Source organism: Myripristis murdjan, chromosome 15, assembly GCF_902150065.1.
Source record: "Myripristis murdjan chromosome 15, fMyrMur1.1, whole genome shotgun sequence".
NCBI lineage: Eukaryota > Metazoa > Chordata > Actinopteri > Holocentriformes > Holocentridae > Myripristis > Myripristis murdjan.
In genome coordinates, this window is record NC_043994.1 from 26,863,455 (window position 1) to 26,882,890 (window position 19,436).

At 41.6% G+C, this 19,436-nt stretch overlaps 1 protein-coding gene across 1 annotated transcript in view; it reads right to left on the reverse strand.

Annotated features, from left to right (window-relative positions):
- The window catches only part of btaf1 (BTAF1 RNA polymerase II, B-TFIID transcription factor-associated), a 28,693-nt gene that overhangs the window by 3,034 nt on the left and 6,223 nt on the right, over nucleotides 1-19,436 (reverse strand). The window contains exons 7-35 of the mRNA XM_030070224.1: nucleotides 19,150-19,279; nucleotides 18,909-18,977; nucleotides 18,622-18,711; nucleotides 18,415-18,510; nucleotides 17,514-17,690; nucleotides 17,115-17,255; nucleotides 16,829-16,953; nucleotides 15,739-15,859; nucleotides 15,373-15,477; nucleotides 14,882-15,031; nucleotides 13,904-14,046; nucleotides 13,430-13,604; nucleotides 13,062-13,265; nucleotides 10,951-11,371; nucleotides 10,175-10,359; nucleotides 9,908-10,064; nucleotides 9,184-9,293; nucleotides 8,349-8,550; nucleotides 7,633-7,781; nucleotides 6,966-7,118; nucleotides 6,077-6,198; nucleotides 4,524-4,691; nucleotides 3,624-3,701; nucleotides 3,395-3,524; nucleotides 2,881-3,022; nucleotides 1,812-1,942; nucleotides 1,247-1,369; nucleotides 748-900; nucleotides 16-227 (exon numbers count right to left, since the gene is read on the reverse strand). Of these exons, the coding sequence (XP_029926084.1) occupies nucleotides 16-227; nucleotides 748-900; nucleotides 1,247-1,369; nucleotides 1,812-1,942; nucleotides 2,881-3,022; nucleotides 3,395-3,524; nucleotides 3,624-3,701; nucleotides 4,524-4,691; nucleotides 6,077-6,198; nucleotides 6,966-7,118; nucleotides 7,633-7,781; nucleotides 8,349-8,550; nucleotides 9,184-9,293; nucleotides 9,908-10,064; nucleotides 10,175-10,359; nucleotides 10,951-11,371; nucleotides 13,062-13,265; nucleotides 13,430-13,604; nucleotides 13,904-14,046; nucleotides 14,882-15,031; nucleotides 15,373-15,477; nucleotides 15,739-15,859; nucleotides 16,829-16,953; nucleotides 17,115-17,255; nucleotides 17,514-17,690; nucleotides 18,415-18,510; nucleotides 18,622-18,711; nucleotides 18,909-18,977; nucleotides 19,150-19,279 (4,362 nt within the window). The remainder of the gene's footprint in view (nucleotides 1-15; nucleotides 228-747; nucleotides 901-1,246; nucleotides 1,370-1,811; nucleotides 1,943-2,880; nucleotides 3,023-3,394; nucleotides 3,525-3,623; nucleotides 3,702-4,523; nucleotides 4,692-6,076; nucleotides 6,199-6,965; nucleotides 7,119-7,632; nucleotides 7,782-8,348; nucleotides 8,551-9,183; nucleotides 9,294-9,907; nucleotides 10,065-10,174; nucleotides 10,360-10,950; nucleotides 11,372-13,061; nucleotides 13,266-13,429; nucleotides 13,605-13,903; nucleotides 14,047-14,881; nucleotides 15,032-15,372; nucleotides 15,478-15,738; nucleotides 15,860-16,828; nucleotides 16,954-17,114; nucleotides 17,256-17,513; nucleotides 17,691-18,414; nucleotides 18,511-18,621; nucleotides 18,712-18,908; nucleotides 18,978-19,149; nucleotides 19,280-19,436) is intronic.

The following is a 19,436-nucleotide window of genomic DNA, read 5'->3' on the forward strand; positions in this document are numbered from 1 at the left end:
CCTCAGCTTACTGACCTGGAGACTATGGAGTGGCGCAGGCCAGCCTGCACGCTGCCATCCAGCCTCAGGTAGGTGACAGTAGGCAGTTTGGGCTTCAGCAAGTCGTGCTCCACAATGTCCAGCATGCTTTTCAGCTGACAGAAGATCAGCACACGGTGCTGGGCCACCACGGCCTCGGTGCCGCCCTCTGACGTGCCACCACCACCCAGACCGCAGTCCAACAACAACTGGAGAACACAAACCACATGTCAGAGCTACGATTTCAGACCGTGTAGAGACTGAAATGTTTAGTTCTGTAAAAGGTGCAGGAAGAGAAGGATAGAACAGATTTCCCTGATACCACAGGTCGCTTCAGTCAAGCAATCTGATCGCTCTTGAATGTGTTTCCACCCAAGCTGAGGAATCCCATAAAGACTGTGCTATTACAAAAAAAAAAAAAAACAGAGATATGCCTGCCATGCTAATTATTCTACTTAAAGTATTGAAATTTTCTTAATTCTTCATGAGTATGCATTCATATTCCTTTTGAGGAAAGGTTTATTCAGACAACACACATGAATCACTAACTATTGTGTAAAATCCACCATATACTGGGGAGTTTTTTTTTTTTTTTTTTTTTTTTGAAGGGGGCGCTGTCGCTTACACTGGCATTACCATGGTTTTAAAGAAAGCCTTGAATATAAATAATATGGCAGAGGCTTATGAGCAGCTGTGAAACTGTGTGTAGTTGACTCGGTATTAGTTTACCTGTTTAAGTGCTGAGAGTTTGGGTGCGTGCTGGATGTCCCGTAGGCTCGAGTTTTGTGCTGCTAGCTGCTCAGTGATTCGTTTGTATTCTGGGTGCTGTGAGGTCAAAACCAGGCCCGGGTGGTTACACAGCTTCCTCAGGTACTGCAGAGCCTGAAAGAATGCAGGAAAAAAAAAAAAAATCATATATCACCATATATTCATAGAGGGAGTTTTTGTCCAAGATGGAACACAATGTGTCTCTTTAAAAAAAAGATTAACTAGCAGTAGCTTTATTCCAAAACATGGTACATCCCTTTTGGGAAACAGATGTTATCTAGCCTAAACTGTTCCCTATTTTGACTGGAATCAAAATGTTTTCTGTAAGAAAGTATTCAACCTTACACAAATGATCTCCCAGATAGAGTGAGGGGTCACCTTGTACACCTCAGCAACACAACTATAAACTGGCAGGTCTCTTATTTTAGAGTAAAACTTGTTTCTTGGAATCCTTGTGTACCTGGAAGACGTGGCCTGTGGCCTTCAGTTTGGGTTTCTCCTCCTCCTGCATGGAGGCTGTAGAGATCGTGTCCTCCACACTGACCTTGGCTCGAGACTTGGCAAAGTCCTCATACAGCTGAACCTGCAGGTAGAGAGAAGCAAGCAGTTTGTGGCACTGAAGACTAGAAAAGTGCCAGCTTTTTCATCACTTGCACCATCTGTGGAAAATAGCTACAAAATTGCTCCCAACCTGGAGGTATATAAGGTTTATGACAGTCCATTTACAGTGTACTGCACTTATATTTTAGGTCTTTAACTGACTGATCTTCTGCAGAGCTATTTCTAATGAACAGAAGTACACGGCAGAGAAAGTTTAAATTCCCAAATCTAATGTTATAACCAGCAGCAAGAAAGTGCAAAGGTCCAAGCCACAGCACTCAGATGAGCCATATCCCACACTCCTGTGTCTCTAGAAAGCTATTATGACAGAAGTGCTGGGTAAAGACCTGAGGTACTGTAAAACACCTCTGTATGGCTGTGGTTACTGATATTATGTTAGATGGATGGTAGTGGTTATCCAGTACCTGTAGAGGACTCAGGTTGCAGTAGTAGTCCTGAATGATTTTCGGAGGAAGGTCCTGGAGGACGTCCTCCTTCATCCTCCTCAGGAGGAACGGTAACACCTGCCGATGTAGAGCCTCCATGGCCAGGACACCTAGAGGGAGGGGGCGCGGTTAATACCCAGATCAGCTACCTCTGAGACGGGAAACTTCTAACATTCTGTCTGAATATTTAAACACATTGCATCACACAAGGAAGTTTTTTCTCTCTCTCCCTCCCTCCATCTCTCTCAGACATAAAGATGCTCACACCTGATGATTAAGAAATGACACACTTAATGATATAGGGATATATGTAATTATCCTGCTGACTTATGAAACATTTCTGACATCAAGACCTAAATTCTCTCAGGAGCTACCACAATCCCACATTAATCAGTTTGTATTAACATGCACATAAATGCAATGTGAGATAACACGCACTGGAAAGAACAGGAAGACTCTCTGGGGGTCTCTGGGGTCCCTCTCCAGCCACCCAGACAGTGTCAGCTAAACACTTCTCAGCAAAGCTGGAGGTGAGTAGCACTCATCAGAAAACAGGTCTTGGTAGTCAGGCTTGCAACTGACAACTGACAGTCAGCGCAAGACAAAAGGTTTGCAAATTTCTAATCTCACATCATTCAACTTTAATACAACATGTTTCCACTAGTGGAATAAATGTATATGACCCTCACACACACTACAGGATCCATCAATAAATCGTAACTATCAACATGTTTGATGTAACTGGGGCAGCTTGAATCACTCTACCAGTTGATAGACTGAGTCTGTAAAGTCCTCACACACTACTACATAATCTTGGATTCTGACCAAGCCCCAGATGGGGGATTCCCCTGTCTAAATATGGTGTTAATCAGCCCAATTATCCACTAGCGTATTGCTTCCCAGCCTTAGTAGCTTAGGAACATAAGGGTAGGAAAAGTAATCTTCACTTACAAATGAACAAAAAAAAAAATCCTCTAAATTTCTACCTCTGAGTTCTGTCAGACTAACTGAAGTGTTTCTTAAGGGCTGATCAACAGAGATGCCATACCAGCTTCCTGTTCCCGTGAGGAACTCTTGGCATCGCGGCTGGCCAGGATGGGTTTGCCGTAACGAGCAGCAAACTGGCGCTCTGTACCCAGGAAGCCTGGCATGAGGAAGTCGAACAATGACCACAGCTCCAGGACGTTGTTCTGAGGGTGGAGGTGAAGAAGAGTTACTGATATGACAGCAAACTGAGCATGGAGATGGGGGTCGGCATCAGCCACATTATACAGGCATTCCTCGGCACTTTTATAAAGCATTAAGCAACATGACAAATGTGCCCACACAGCAGAGGAAGCAGCAAGTCCAAAATAAATTAATTGATGCAATATTCTGTGTTTACATGCAGCCTATTGATCTATTAACACAAATAAATAACTCTTCTGCTAAAGGATGCCACTTGACAAAGCTGACTGAAACTGAAAAGGGAGGTTGATTTTCTCATGCACATAAACAACTGATTCGATGCAGCATGACTACTGTCTTCTCTACCAGATATGTCACAGATCAGTGGCTGTTACCTGGATGGGTGTTCCTGACAAGATGACTCTGAAATTGGCAGCCAACTGCTTGATGGCTTTGGAGAGTTTTGTCTTCCCGTTCTTAATAACATGGCCCTCGTCAAGGATACAGTAATTGAATTTTATATTTCTGAAAAAAGAGGGGAGAAAAATATATAACATGCAACACCAGGGGACACAGCCGTCAAACAAAATAAGGGGTAGAGGTTAAAATTGTGCAGGTACTCACCTAAAAAAGTCTATGTCATTTCGTACAACATCGTATGAGGCTACTATAAGATTGTGCTTTTTGACTTGGTGCTGCAACCTGAAAAACAAAAAATGATCTTCATGAAGATATGAAATACAGTAAGTCAATAAACACAGTAAGAAGTACTAGATACACTTTACAAAAAATATCCTATCTCTCTAAGGTATTTTGTCACTGTTCTATTCTTCCAAAGTCAAAGAGGACAGGTTATTTTTTAACTTGAATATTGCTGCAAAGCAGAAGTTTTTTGGGACTTGAAAAGGTTTAATCATAATGAGCAGCGAAAAAAAAAAATATGCCAAGTTCAAAGTAGAGGTTCTTAGTTTGTTAACAACATGTTATGACTAAAGAGACTGTTAAATTAGTCTATTAATCAACCAAAAAAAAAAGTTGACAGATTAGTCGATTAGCAAATTAAATGTTGGTTACTGTCCTATTTTACAGCTGCATCACCTGACACACTCCTAGAAAAAATGTAACAGAAGTGCCATTTTCTCAGTTAGCCAAATAACACAGTAAAAATTACATTCAACCCACACAATACAGCCTTTTAAAGCTGATTTCAGCTGATAGACAGTCTGCCGATATATCAGTCCATTGCAAATATTTATGTCCAGAAACAATTCCGTGTTTCATCTCCAGGCCAAGTTCAATTCATGAAATTGCTGCATTCAGCTGGTAGGAGGAAAGGGCATTTCATGCAAGAATGTTCTCCAATATTTACGGGAAACTGTATGATAATTATCCTCCAAGAAGGCATAGAGGGTAAATATGAATAATAAAATAATCTCCCTAATGTCATGGCCTATTTTTGAGGTGAGGCTCAAGCAAACAAAATTTGTTGACTAAATACATGTCTGACGGCCCCACAAGTCTTACCGCACTCGTTCCGTGGGCGGCCCTGTGTAGTGCAGCGGGTTGAGGTACTCTTTGGTGCAGAACTTGCCCACCTCGTCCACCCAATGGCCTGTCAGGGTGGGAGGACACACTACCAGGGAGGGCAGGGGGCTGCAGTCTGCTGCCTTGGTCTTTGCATACTCCTGTGCCCTGCAAAGAAAACAGCACACACACAGTTAAGCTTATTTATAGTGCGCTAAAATATATAGTGCACGAAAGACAACACGTTTATTACCATGTGCTTTACAGAAAACAAAAAGGACAAAACCTGACAAACAAAAGGATAATAAAGACAAGAGCTGGAACAAATAAACTCCAAAAATCTGGGACAAACTATTATTTGTATTGCAAATGTTCAGCCCTGCTTGGTCGGCTTCTATTCTCCTCACTGTCACAGCTCAGCGGGTGGCAGGCAGGCCCCCTTTCATCATAAATGGAGGAGCGCCGTGTTATACAAGATAACCTTTAAAAAGGTAATTAGCTTTAAATTTTTAATGAAATTCATACTTTTAATGCAAGCCTGCCAAACGTTTTCCTCTTTGCTCAAGAGCAGCGTGACCTTGCATCAGCTGGCTTGCAGGGAAATGATTTTATTTAGGAAATACTGCAGATTTGAAGGTATATAGGACTGGCAGCTAGGAATTTCATTTCACTTATTTCCATTTATGTGAGAGATATGGATTGTGCTGGTTAACTACATTTAATGTCTGTACTGCAAATTATTTACTATCTGCCATAAAAAAATCATTACATTAAGACCAGGTCTCTAATAGCAGCTGGATCTTTAACAACAGCTGGGATGTGTTATTTATACGATAGAATAAAGGCTGGTCCCCAGTAAAGGCTGTTTAAAAAGACAGAATTCTTGTGTTATAGTAGAATCTGGAATAAGTTGCACATACAAATCATATTTTTAAGTCAAAGGCCGAAAATGGAAATTTATGACCTTGGAGTTAAACATTTCTATATGGGTGGAGTGTTGCTCTGAAAATTACTGCCAACATTTAAACATCCTTACTGATAAAATTACGTTATGCAGTAAAAATCTGTCTTTATAGGTCAGTAAGACCTGCAAAAAATAGAAGTCCTAAAAAAGGGCCCAAGCAAGACACTGAACCTTATTTTTCTATAGGGTCAAGATGGATTTTGCTTCCATGTGTGTCTGTTTCCAATGAGATTTGAACTATTTGATTTTATAGTAGACATATAATTACAAAGTTAAACTTGCAGAGCTGCAGCTAGAGTAGAGATAGAGCTAATTCCTTCATGTCAGTCCCACTATTGCAGCAAAACAGTGCGTATAGTAACTGTTTCAATGGATTGATATATTTCCACACATTTGTCTTCTCTGAATTGTTCAGTTTAGAGACATTTACGCACAGGTGTTATGGTGCACTGGAGGGAGCAGCCAAATGAGTTGTGATACTTCTGCATGATCTAATAAAATAACTCATTAAGTGACAGAGGAGGTGAGGCGGTGTGCTGACGCTGTAGAGTTGAAAGTCAAACATGACAGTAATTGATGCTGCTGGTACCTGAGGTAGTGGTCTCCAGCCAGAATGCAGATAGACTGCAGCGTTTTGCCGAGGCCCATGTCGTCACACAGGATCCCATGTAGCTTGTATTTGTTCAGGAAGGACAGCCAATTTACTCCATCCTGAAAGAAGAGAGGGTCAATTAGGCTGTAAATAGTCAGGCAGCAAATTACCTCTACGGTTTAGTGTAAATATCATGGTTTCACATAGTCATCATGCCGCATCATTGAGAAGAAAGAGTTTTACTGGTTGAGTAAGAACAATCAAGTTCATGACAAATGCAGTGATGAATCTGCTAAAACGTATAAATATGGTAGAAGAAGCCATAAAACACCCCATTCAAGTTCTGTTTTAGGGTGATATTTTCTCCCAGAGTCAGCCAAGGTTGAGTGGGCAGGGTAGAGGATGAAGACCTGGCAGCAGTGTGTTGACCAAAAGTAGCAACAACAGTAGCAGCATTTTAACTGGATAGCTGCACAGCTCCATTAGAGAGATGGATGGCTGGCTCGGTGTAGCTGCCAGCAGCAGACATTTCTAGAAGCAACCGGCAAACAGACCACACATCCATTCTACTGCTTTAAATTTTCTCTGTCAGGAAAGCCATTTGTTGTCAGCAAGCCTGTGCTCTTTCTACTCTGCTACCCTGCAGCATTGAAAAGCAAAATCCTGTTTCTGAAGCTGGCAGAAAAACGATGAGGCTCAAGATGAAGAGGCGGCCGAGGCACAAATTGCGCCCAGAGTTGTTTAACCTGTTAAAAAACACAGAGGAGCCATCTTTCATCCTCTCCTGGAGGAAGTATCTTGAAGATGCAGTGGACTCTGAACACACACACACACACACACACACACACACACACACACACACACACACACACACAGACACACCTACCTGCTGGTATTTCCTGAGCTCAGCCTTAATGGGCACAGGGATCTTGTAGTTCTCCAACTTCCTGCCATCTAGCAGTTGTTCCAGGAAGTGGCGCTCTCGGGCCTTCTGGCGAATCAGATCGGCAGACATCGCAGGAGGGTCTGGTATTCCTGCCTGGTAGATAGGAGAAATAAAAAATTGATCTTGAAAACATTAACTTCAGCACTGGATGCGAGTATATAGTCGGTGACAGCGCAGTGTCAGGGTTTGCTGTGATTCATTATTTTCCCCTTTATCTTCAGGATGGGAAAGAACAAATGAAGAGTCAAGAATGAGTCATCAGTCGTGAGTCATAACCGCAAAAATGATATCTTAAATTGAACACAGATGCACAAATTAATGTCCACTGATAGAAGACAGATGAAGGACATCAGCAGTTACTGCAGTCAAGAGTAAAAAAACAAATATCAGAAAGCAAAGACCAGAAATCATTTGTACAGCATTGAGCCAAGAAAAGCCACTAATTCCTAATATTGTTTAACACATCCTGCACAAAATAACGAGCATCTAAAATGACAAAAATGCAAGCTATTTTCGATTGAGCAGAGATAATCTGATATCAGCCTATCACCCAGTTATGTTGGCTAACTGGTCAAACTGGGCTCTGTGGAGTGTTGTGTGGTCTTACCTCGAGGGGTAGTAGGCGGATGAGTGTGGCAAAACACTGTGTGGCCATGAAGCGAATGCTGTCACTGGGGTCACTCATGCGGCCCAGTACCGGCACCACCAGCAGCACAATGTAGGGTACGATTTCCACATCGAGCTGCTCCATCACACCTGGACATGCGTGTTAAGGAAAGTACCAACCAGACATAACGCAAAACCCACTGTGAGGTGAGGCTTTCATCCAGTGGACCTTACAGTATATATGAGGTCCTGATGGGATTCAACTCACAACAGCAGCAGCAGAGTTCGTATCATGGAGCAATCAAGAAACCGACTACACAGTGTGCCACTCATGGCCGCAGTTTAAAACAACTGAAAGGCATTCTGAGGGCTGAAACAAAGTGGAGTAAAAACTCTTAGCTGCTTTGAAACCATCGCAAATCATAGCCTTGTAATGAATGCTTTTATATAATGATAAAGCCAATTTAATTAAGAATTTGAATCTTCAAGATATCAACTGAATGCTATTCTAAGTGATAGACTGCAGTTCTTGAACTGTAGCTTGAATGTGGTTGCTGAGCATCAAATAAGCATTGTATGAGTCACACCGTATTTAAAAGCCCTGTATTAGCACAGAAACAACAAGAACTACAGCTAAAGGTATACTTTACAACTGCTTGAGATGACTCAGCTAATTTGACCTGAATACAGAAACATACGACTGTATATGAAGGATACAGGCCATGGCCTCGATGGAGCCCTCCTGCTTGGTGCAGTCTTCAATAGCAGCTAACCAGGGCAGCACTCGCTCAAGGAACTGGTTCATAGTTTCCAACGTGGCTATCTTACTGAGCACGCCCACACAGCGTGCCGCCATGTGACGCACCGCTGTGTACGGGTGCTGTAGGCAGGTGAACAGATGGGGTAGGTGCTCCAACAGCTACGGTATTGAAAAGGGGGGAGAAAACCTCAATAAGTTAAGTCATTCAAGACATGGAAGTCCTCAGTAACAAACATGTTTTATCAAATAAACCATGCACAAATTACCAATTCTATCCATCTGAAACAAATACAGGGATAAATATTCTGCATCAAGAGAAAGTCTGTACATCTCATGGCAGGCCTGAAAGCTATCTTCAACTTTAGCTTGAAATTATGAAGCATGTAAGCATGTCCATTCTAGTTTTGCCAACCATTTACAGTATCAATGCTGGGGGTGCCATTTATACCCTTATAAAAACAGATTCTGTTTACCAGGGTCCCACTGCTGTGCTGAGACATGCACTCAAGTAATTTCAAACCCAGACTGACCTGCCTCTAGGCCTTCTGCATGGATTATTTATAGTGGCACATATTTGACTATTTTTTTTAATCTTTTTTTTTTACTCCTGATGTTTTCACAGGTTTATGTTAGACTGTATTTCTGGCTGTATATATTCAACACATTCAAAAAAGTACAGTGAATTTTGTAAGCTCTTTGCTGATGTTTTCCTCCTTTATAGGGAAAAGCTGTATGGTTTATCCGAGTAGACCTCAAGCAGGAAAGGGCTCTGGGTGGTGTAGTAAATCCTACCAAAGGTTTGAGCTCAGGAGCCATGGCCCCTGCCGTGACCTCCAGCAATTGCAGAGAGTTAACCAGATCCTGAGCTGCTGCATCTCCCCTCTCCAGCTGGACCTTCCCATCTGGAGCAAACAGGAGAAATACAATTCAGTGAGGCACAGCAACACAGAATGCAGACAACATAAACAAAGGAAACATTAACGGGATATAGCCATGATCAATATTTCTGTCCCTGCAGCTACTATTTTTGTAAAACAAGTGCACCTGCAAGTTTTGTCAATTTAAGACATTTCAAAACATTTAATGCCAGAGAGCACCAAGCACAAAACCAATACTGCAACTGAAACAAACGCCTCGATAAATATAGGTCTGTGTGAACGGGCTGATTTCACAAGACGTTACAACCTAATATGAAATTATAACACTTTTAAATGTTAACGCAATAAAGATTCTTTATAACTGCATTTGATACCGGTTGAGGCCTTGAGTTGAACAAATATAAAAGATAACATATTTTAAGACTTGAATGCAGCACTGCTATCAAACATTCATTTATAGCACCTCATTTCTCTATTCATATGAAACACCTATGAAAGACCACAGAGCCAAGAGCGTGGGTGCTATAAAGACTCTAAAAAAATGTCTGGCAAGCTTAAGAAGTTCTTGTTAAAACTGACGTGTGCTTCCCCAGACTGAACATTAGTCAGGCGCAAATGTATACACTGAATTGACGTACCGATGACTTGGTTTTCATTCACCACTGTCCTCAACGGCCCCACCATGTTCTCCCACAGGTACGGCAATGATCTGGTGAGGTCTGAACCAAAGTGCCTGGCGATGGTGGTCAGTGCAAACTCAGCCCCTCGTCTCTGAATAAGACATGGTTTCTTGCTCTGGAAAAAAAAAAAAAGTGTAATAAGAAAAAGGAGAATGCATTGTGTTGTCTCTGAATGAGCAGCCCACTGCAAAAGCAATGCTGTGTTAATATTGTAATCTTCTGTACCTCATCATTATCAGTGCTGATGGTGCTGCCAGGTGGAAGCTCCGTGGTGGGAGTCTTGGGGGTTTTAGGGGCTGGGCCCCTCTTACTGGTGATAGCAAACGCTGCCCTCTGGTGGCGGTACAGGGTGATGATACCTCGAGTTTTGTTGACCATGTGATGCATGCAGTCTTTCTCTGACCCACCAGCTAATGGCATGAGAGACAAAGGAAAGGAAATACTGTCAACAGCAAGCAATTTCTATACCACATACATCTCCATTATAGTAGCAATAGGCATTTCAAGAAAAAATATGATTCAAAATTCACTGGGAACTATTTAGCCATTCTTAAGGAATGCCCAAATACTCTAAGAACACAGGAATACTGACTGGGCATTTGCAACCACAGATTAAACCCCATTACTGTAAGTCAAAGAGAGGTAAAGCCTACACAGTATTGCTTCATGTACACATTTAAAAACAAGTTATTACTGAACTTGACAGAGATCCAGTAGTGCGGACACATTTTTGTTTGTTTTGCACAAAAAAAAGCATGTATACAGACTGATAGTGTGTGGGTTTTGCCTTTCTTTATGGTGCATTCCTCAGTCCTGCAGCTGATTAGCTGGATGTGTGTATAATTATTGCCATTTATGCACTTATAAGTGGCCCAAAAAAAGAATGCCAGCTAAATGTCAAAGTCAGTGAAAAAGTCAATAAAAGCTGAGGAATCTCTGCTAGCAGGGGGTTACAAGGTGAATTAAATGCATAAAAATATCCATGCTTCAGCAACCCTTACGCTTAGCAGGTTCCTGTGTTGGGGGTACAGGGCAAGCAGAGGAGGGGGTGACCATGGGATCCACACAGGCCGAGGCACAGAGGTTTTTGATGATCTTGGGGTTGGGGCAGGGGGAGCGTCCAGCACACTGCTGTAGCAGCTTGGCGAGGAAAGAGGCAGCGTAGCCCTGGACCAGAGTGTTTTCCTCCCGCTTGACAGCATCCATCAGAGGCCTGACCAGCGGGTTGAGCTTGTCAGGAAGAACTTGCAGGTTGATCACAGCACAGGCTGTGATCATGTGGACACGCAGATGGAGCTGCTGCCATTCTGTACTCGTTTCCATCACTGTAGCCTGGGCCTGCTGCCGTTTACTGTCCAACGCCTGCCACTGTTCAGACTTCACCTTCAGCCCCGCTGTTGACTCTGTGAAGATGGTGGTTACCTAGGGAACAAGTAGGAGCCGAGTGTGAGTGATGTGCCAGAGATTGGAACAGGAGCGCTTTCTGTAATAGAGTGCAATATCCATTAACCTCCAAAGGCAGAGCAAATCAGCTGGGTGCAATGCCATTACCAGAACAATGCCATTACCAATCAATGTTTCCCCTGCCATAGGCAGTGGTGGGCACACCACCCACGACGAGGACAGAGCTGCCCACCACTTGATCTGGGCATTTTGTGTACAGTATTCTGTAACCACAAAGATACGCTGTATCTGCCGTGTCACTGCATCATTATGCCAAGATTGAAGCGATTGTCAGTTCCTTTGGGTTGACGATGGATTTCACAGCGTAAACTGAGCAACAAATCTTTCTGTGCAGTGCACTGTTCAGTTCGATTTAATAGGACTGTTACGATACGTAATCTACCCCCTAGCCGACTGTGCAGTGTGCGTGTTTGTGTCATGCGTAATGACGCCTTTTGACTGTGTGTAAAGGTGCCATTAATCTACACAGTGCTATTTCCTTTCAGTATTGAATTAGCGACAATGTTCTGCTTTCTCCCACTATTTATTGACCAGGTCAGAACCACAGTCTGGGGTGCTGTGTCTCCTCTCCTTATTATCATCATTATCTACCTACTATCAGCAAATACATAGTAAACTGTAGTAAACCCATGCATTTTGAAATAATAGCCTAGCTTGCAAAGGGTATATAAATAAATGAATTCAATGCCTTTTTATTTGGCAACCTTGCACTAATCAGAATCAGACATACTTTGTTGATCCCCGAGGGGAAATTGGGTATTGTTAGGAAAAATAGAACTGAACTGTAAATACCCCCCCATAAACAATACTTCACCACCCACCATTAAAACAATTCTGGGGGAAACACTAAGCAAACTGAGCCAGACAAGAAACAACCCAAGAAAAACCCTCTTGGTGAAAATGGAGCATGCAAATACGAGGATTATACGATGACTCATCTGTAATATGAAAAGTCATTCGAGCTCATTCATGTCACAAAAAAAGCTCTAAATGCCTTTTAATAACATGTCGTGAGAATTTCCTTAATGAAGAACAAGCGTGTGAGGATATCCTATAAGACCCGGCAAATCCATGATTGTGTCAGGGTGTGAAACTCTCTCTACCCGGCCACAGTGGCAAGCGGATTCAGACTGTCATGAGGCTATTTCCTGAGCATCTTTTACAGATGAAAAGACCGACATTGATGTTATGAGTGTTGGATGATAAAAGATCTTTGATAGTTAAAGCAATCAAATTTGTCATAAAGAAAATTATAAACTTTTGAGATTTAGATTTTGTTTATAGCATCTGTTTTTCAAAATTTACACAAAAACTTGTGGGACAAACTGCCAATTGTGAAACAAAAAAAGCCTTCAGGCACAGCCAATGAGACAGCAAAAATATGCTTTTAATTTCTGAAGAGGCACATACCACTCAAAATAACATGACACATATTCCCCATGCTTGTTGAGTTACCACAGAAAAAAATAGCATACAGTAAGTGGTGATAAGTGGGTTGAATTTTGAAAGATGTAAAAATGAGCAGGTAAGAGACAGGGAGCAACAGTGATAGCAACCACAAAAGAACAGCATCAGACAATCATTATCATATGCAGCAGACAGGTTTCCTAAAGGAGTAGAGGTGTGTGTATGTGTGTGTGTGTCTCACCAGCTCGTTTGCTTGGTCAATGGTGAAAACGCTGCAGTTGAGGCGGTCTCGAAGGTCTACGTTGGCATCAGCCAGCAGGGCCAGGAGCTGCTTGCACTCGTTCTGCATGCGTGTGAAGGGGATTGCGATCTCATCGTAGTACAGGTGCTCTGAGAGAATGGCCAAAAGACGAGGCTGCACCATGGCTGACACCACTTGACACTCCTGACGGGGAGAGACCACAGAGGCAAAAAAGGTCAAGGGAGATGTATTTGGCCTCTCAAGGACTAATGACCATTGTTAACAGCTACCAAATCCTCACATTTTCCTCAAGCCTCAACCATATTTCCACAGTAGATACAGGCATAATAGTATTGTTAACTTTTCACCTTCTGCAGTGTGGCCCACTCGCAGAGCACCAGGGCCACGGCTATGCGCTGCAGGGCAGACTTAGAGTTGAGGTGGAAGAGCAGCAGCTGGCCCAAAGACTCGGCCGGTCGGATCTCCTGCGATGCCGCGTTGAGTTGAGGGTCACAGATACACCTACACAGAGCCCCCAGCAATCTGGATGGCAGACAGTCGGGGAAGAAACACCGTTAAGAGACTCAGAACTACCATGCTAGCACTGTCTCTAACAGTCCAACATCATACAATGCAATTTTCTTCATCTTGAGAAAAAAAAATGCTTAATTTCAGCAGATACCATCAAAGTCGACATCTACATCCTTCAGAAATTATGAAAATAACAAGACAACACAAGACTCACATTTTTATATAGACCTACTTTATACTGCTAACTTGTGCCCTGAAGTAAGAAGTTTTACATGGCTGTAGAGGAAAAGAAAAATATATATCAAACTTACTTGGCAGCCATGAGGCGAGCACGAACCACCACATAGTCCCGCGTCACTGGGTCGTCTGTCACCGTCTCCGCGCCCGCTATATACTCCTGGACCGTCTCCTTCACTTGATTGGTCCCCTGACGCACCTTTGTACCAGCTTTATCCTGTTGCATCAAATTGAATGGTGACAAATGTCAAACCATCAACTCAATATTTAGAGACAGTATGATATGATGCAGATCTCGTGTGACATGGCGTGTTTTTGCAAACCTTGATGCTGGGCACTTTGGCTCGAGTTTAATTTCAAATGTAACTGATAATAAGTAGGGATGCACCAGTTCATTCATTGCATTGATGCACTGATTAGAAATTCAACACATTAAATTGCATCAATGTGCTAAAAAACACAATGAATTGCTCTGATTTCAGCTAGAATTAATATGAAACATTTTGAACTAAATAATTTTATTTAAAAAAAAAAAAAAAAAAAAAAAAAAAAAAAAGCCTGAAATTGTGGTGAGCTAAAATTGCAACTTCTTTGTCTATTTTTTCCTCTTTTTCTAAGTAAAAAAAATGTTTAAATAATTCTGCTGTCTGATTTTTTCCATTTTTCTAAAGAAAAAAAGATATATTATTGCACATATTTATTTTATGAATGATTTTTTTCCCTAAAAGTGCTGAATTGATCATTGCTCAGTCGTTTCTGTTAATTAAAAAAAAAAATCTTAAACTTGAATTAGCAACTAGTGAATCAAATTGAATGGCTAAAACTACTATTAAAAAAGGTATTTGCCACTCCCTCGTTTCCTCTTAACCCTTGTCACACTGCAGTGTTATCTTCATAAATCCCTCTTGATATTGAAACACTGTTAAAATGGAGCTTCAGTTTACATTTACTGACACACACACACACACACACACACACACACACACAAATACAAGACTCCAGTTCAAAATGAAGCCCCAATCATCGCTGACTCGCAGAACATAGTGCCTAACCTTTGAGCGGGCCTTGACCTCCAGCAGCATGTTGAGGTCGATGGGAATGTGGGAGGCCTGCATCATGAGACAGAGCCAGGCGCCCATCCATGGACAGCTGGCTGCTACCACATACTGCTGGGGAGCCTGGCGCAGCAGCTCCATCCACACCTACAACACATTAACAACACAATGCAAAAATCAAAAGGCTACAAACCGGATTATGTGTGACTGAGCAATTACATATATAAATTGGCCAAGCACATTAAGGCAAAAATAATGGGAATAATGGAGACTCGTGTGCTGTTTAACACTGAATGTCCAGTGATTGAGCAATCATCTCAAATCTCTATAGATATTTTGGCTAACCCATACAGAACCAGCTCTGAAAATCATAGACAAAAGTCATAGATAACCTTTTATAATCAGCTGCTGGAGGGAAGGAAATGCAATCATCTGAGCATATGCAGAAGAGGTGATTTTACTCTGCAGATGTGTGTCATGCAACAAACCTTTTGAATGAGGTCGAGGATTTCCTGATTGCTCTCCAGTATGCAGGACTGAAAGATGTGCCGCAGCATATCTTGCAGAATCGGGTTGAGCCACAGCGCACAGCTCTGAAGGGAAAAAAAAACTCATTATTAAACAAATTGATGGTTTATTTGATATCACTGCTGACTGATTAAAAAGACAGTATTACAACAAACCACCCAAGGTGAAGAAACCTGCTTAATATCCTTCAGTTATGTACTGTAGAAACTGAATTGCCGTTCAGGGATTAATAAAGTCTTCTGTATCTGCATCTGTGTTTAATGTTAAAAATGTACTGCATATACACACTACATCAACATTCATATGCTGTTATTAACCGAGTTTACCTGGTCAGCTTTCGACAGCAGTGTGAAAAGCGTTTCTAGGGCTGCTCGTCTTACTGATGATATGGTATGTCTCAAGAACGGCCAAACCCGAGGGACCAGGACTGTTAATGACTGCTGCATGCTGTAACGGGAAAGCATGTGTTTTCAATACATACAGATAGGAAGAGTTATGCAAGATAAATTGTAAAACACATGCATATACATAAAAGACAATAACATGGGAGCCTCACAGTATGGGTATACATTTTGTGACTCCAACCACATAGATCTAAATCAATAAATACTGTAGTCTATACAAGACTACTCATATTTTTTTATCATCTCGTTTGGTAACAACTTTCTAGAAAAGCATTTTGTAGTATTAACATCAATAAATCATTACCAAATTTTTGAGATATTAGTATAACGAAAAAAAAAAAAAACACATAGATAAAATTTCTAGTCTTTACCCATTCACCACATTTTACATTTTATTCTAAAAGATTAGATTTGGGCAGGAATCATTTAGTTTGTTTAAAACAGTGAGAGTCACTGATCTTCCAGTGGTTTGGGAAACTGAAGCTGGTGAAATGAATGAAAACAAATTAACTTCCAGCATGGTTCCTCTTTCGCTCTAAAGCTAAAGAATGAACCTTAGATCAGAGATCCCTTTTGCAACAGGAAACAAAAGTGCTGATTAGAAATGTGGTCCTAATTTTAAGAAACACCACTACTAAGAATATCATCAGTATGGACAGAATGTACCAGTTGTTTTCACCATGGTCTCATGTATTTACAGTAATTGTTGCTTTGGTACAGCTAATTAATTGCAATACTCTGTGGTACATGTTTTACATTTAAAAATGTGATGACCTTGAGTTTTTAATTTATTAGCAAATTAGGGAATAAGCTGTACACCTAATAGTTGAATACTTGCAAACTTATTATCTGTTAAGGACCCAGACACTCATTTTAGGGCACAACCATCAATGCGTACTGACTCTGATAAACAACAACATATTGCTTGGCTCTACACTCAGCCATCTTCAAAGAAATAAGGAATTATCATGCACTGTTTACACATGTTTGCGTTTACGTCAATGGAACTGACCTGCATTGTCGGACTTGGGGGTAGGTCAGCAGCGAGGACAGCAGGGTCATGATGCTGTTGGTGGAGGCTGTGAGGTCGTCCAGCTCCAAGAGAGCATCCCATAATGTGTTCACTATGAAAGGGATCTGCGAAACACACACAGAGAAGTTGAAAACTGAAAGCATTTTAAAATGGGGGCAATGCAAAATGGGTGTTTACAGGTGACACGCTACATCAACCAGATACGAACAACTCAATGAGAATGCAATGTTAACTGTGAAAAAGTTGTTACTCGTGGCTTTCTGACCTTATTGGGCAGGAGCTGTACCAAACCATCCACCACAGGGATAAGGGCTGCAGCTGCCACAGCCCTCACATCATCATCGAGATCCTGAAGGCCCTCGGTGATGGCAGGGAGCACACGCGGCAGTAACAGAGAGATCAGGTCCTGAGACAGAGGGGCAGATGAAGACTTATGAGGAGAGAGAACACAGGATGGCCTTTGCAGTGACATATCGGCATGATGACCACATCTTCTCCCAGACTGAGAAAGTTTACTCCTAATGTGAATCTCAAGTAGCGCATGTGCTCCTCCCACACAGACATTGATATTCAGGACCATATGGTGTTCAAACTGTAACTGTGTGAAACCCTGCTACACTAACTGAAAAGCAGAACACACACACACACAAAGAACAGGTGGTACCTGTCGGACAGCAAGGGCGTACTTGATCCCCAGCAAACCTCCGTGACGGACCTCCCACTGGTCCTCAGTTAGCAGCTTCAGCAGGACGTCCACGGTCATGGAAACACCATTTTCAGTCATGTGGCGGAGGGCCACACCCAGCGTCTGGGCACACGTCTCCCTGACAGGAGCCACCACCTGGTGAAGGGAAAGAAGATATGGAATATAGACAAAAAGACAAAAGATTAATTTGGATAGAGAGTTTAATATAGATGCATAACTTTATACTTATCACTGGTTTCAAAGGAGAAACCAGTGGATAGTGGAAATTGAAAAATGAATATTTAGGAGACATAGGAACCCAAAATTATGCAGATCGCTATTCCAACCAAACCCTGCACCAGGATCAATGATTAGGTTCACTGGCTGAAGATGCTACTTAGCAATATTCCACAAACCAGTGTTAGAAAGTTAGCCCAATAATTTTGGAAAGATTATGCTATATCTTGGTGATACTGATTTGAATCTGTAAAACAAAGGTTGACTGTTGGGTTTAGGATAGTGATCCAGTCATCCCTGATGGCGGGTGCTAATAATAGACAAAATTTGAGATGATTTCTTACTCTTTGTCAAAATAAAATTCAGAGGAAAACATGGAACATTCATTTTTTTGGCATAAAATTTTGAAATAATGACCACCAGTGTTACATTAAAATGTTATTTGTGTAACGTGTAATTAAATATCAGGCACTGGCATCAACATAGCCTTTCAAAAACCAGCATTGTGTCAAATCCTTATTTATACAAAAGTCACAGGTGTTACAAATTCAAGGATGACACAGAGTGACAAACATGTTTCCATTGAGGCCCTTGCAACACTGATCCAAGGTGACGGTGGTACAAGGATGGGTGAAAGACCCACCTCATCAGATACAAAGTCTCCAAAGCGGTCCAGAGCGAATACACAAAGCAGTCGGATGACCAGGTCCTCCAACCACTCCTGATGTTGCCGTGACATCTGAGCCCAGGCCAAAAAAATAACAATAAAATCTACAGTTAGCTGCATGTTTAATTCTCATATAACAATGAAATGCCAAAAACAAACAAACAAAAAAAACACACGACATACCTGTTCTGCAGTGCATCCCACCAGCTTTCCACCCCCAGCACCATGGGACTTGAGGATTTCTCTGAGACCTGTGCCTGCACCGTGACGGACCTGTAAACAACCAGGTTTATTAATCAAGGCAGGACACGTTGTTTACAAGAGATACAATAGAAAGTAGCAATTCATTTTGGCCTAATTACTTTCATCTGCACACACTCAAAATTGATATTCAGTTAACAGATAAACAGATGAAAGTGTCACTATATGGGTAAGAATCCAAGCTATTAAAAAAACTGATTTGTTTTTACCTCCCATGATGGGTTGAAGAGGTCATTGCAGAGCTCCTCACAGAAGCTCTCCAGAGGCCAGCCAAGTGTCTGAAGACAAAACACAGACATCCGTGCATCATTTGAAAACATTTGAAAAAGATTATTCACACATTGCATCAGATGTGCTTCTTCTATTTGTAGTAAATGTACAGTGTTCAGCACTTTATATTACTGACTTATTACAGTCAAACTGTTGAAAGAATTTTAATTAATTACTTACCTCCTCCAAGAGGCTGGAGTTATCTGGAACGTTATCGATTAAGACTTTAAGCTCTGTTGCCGGTTGGTCAATAACTACATTGGTGGTTTTCCTTCTTTTTTCCTCTGGTTCACCCTCAAAACTGTCATTACTAAAATGAGAAGAGTATCGATGAGTCATTTTCTCTGCCAACAATTCTAACAATAAACTCTGTGTTCTATATAAATTAACAACGAGGACACACATTGTGTTAGATGTGAAGCACTGCTCTTTATTTTCACCCATGTTCTGAAAAGTTAAATAAAATG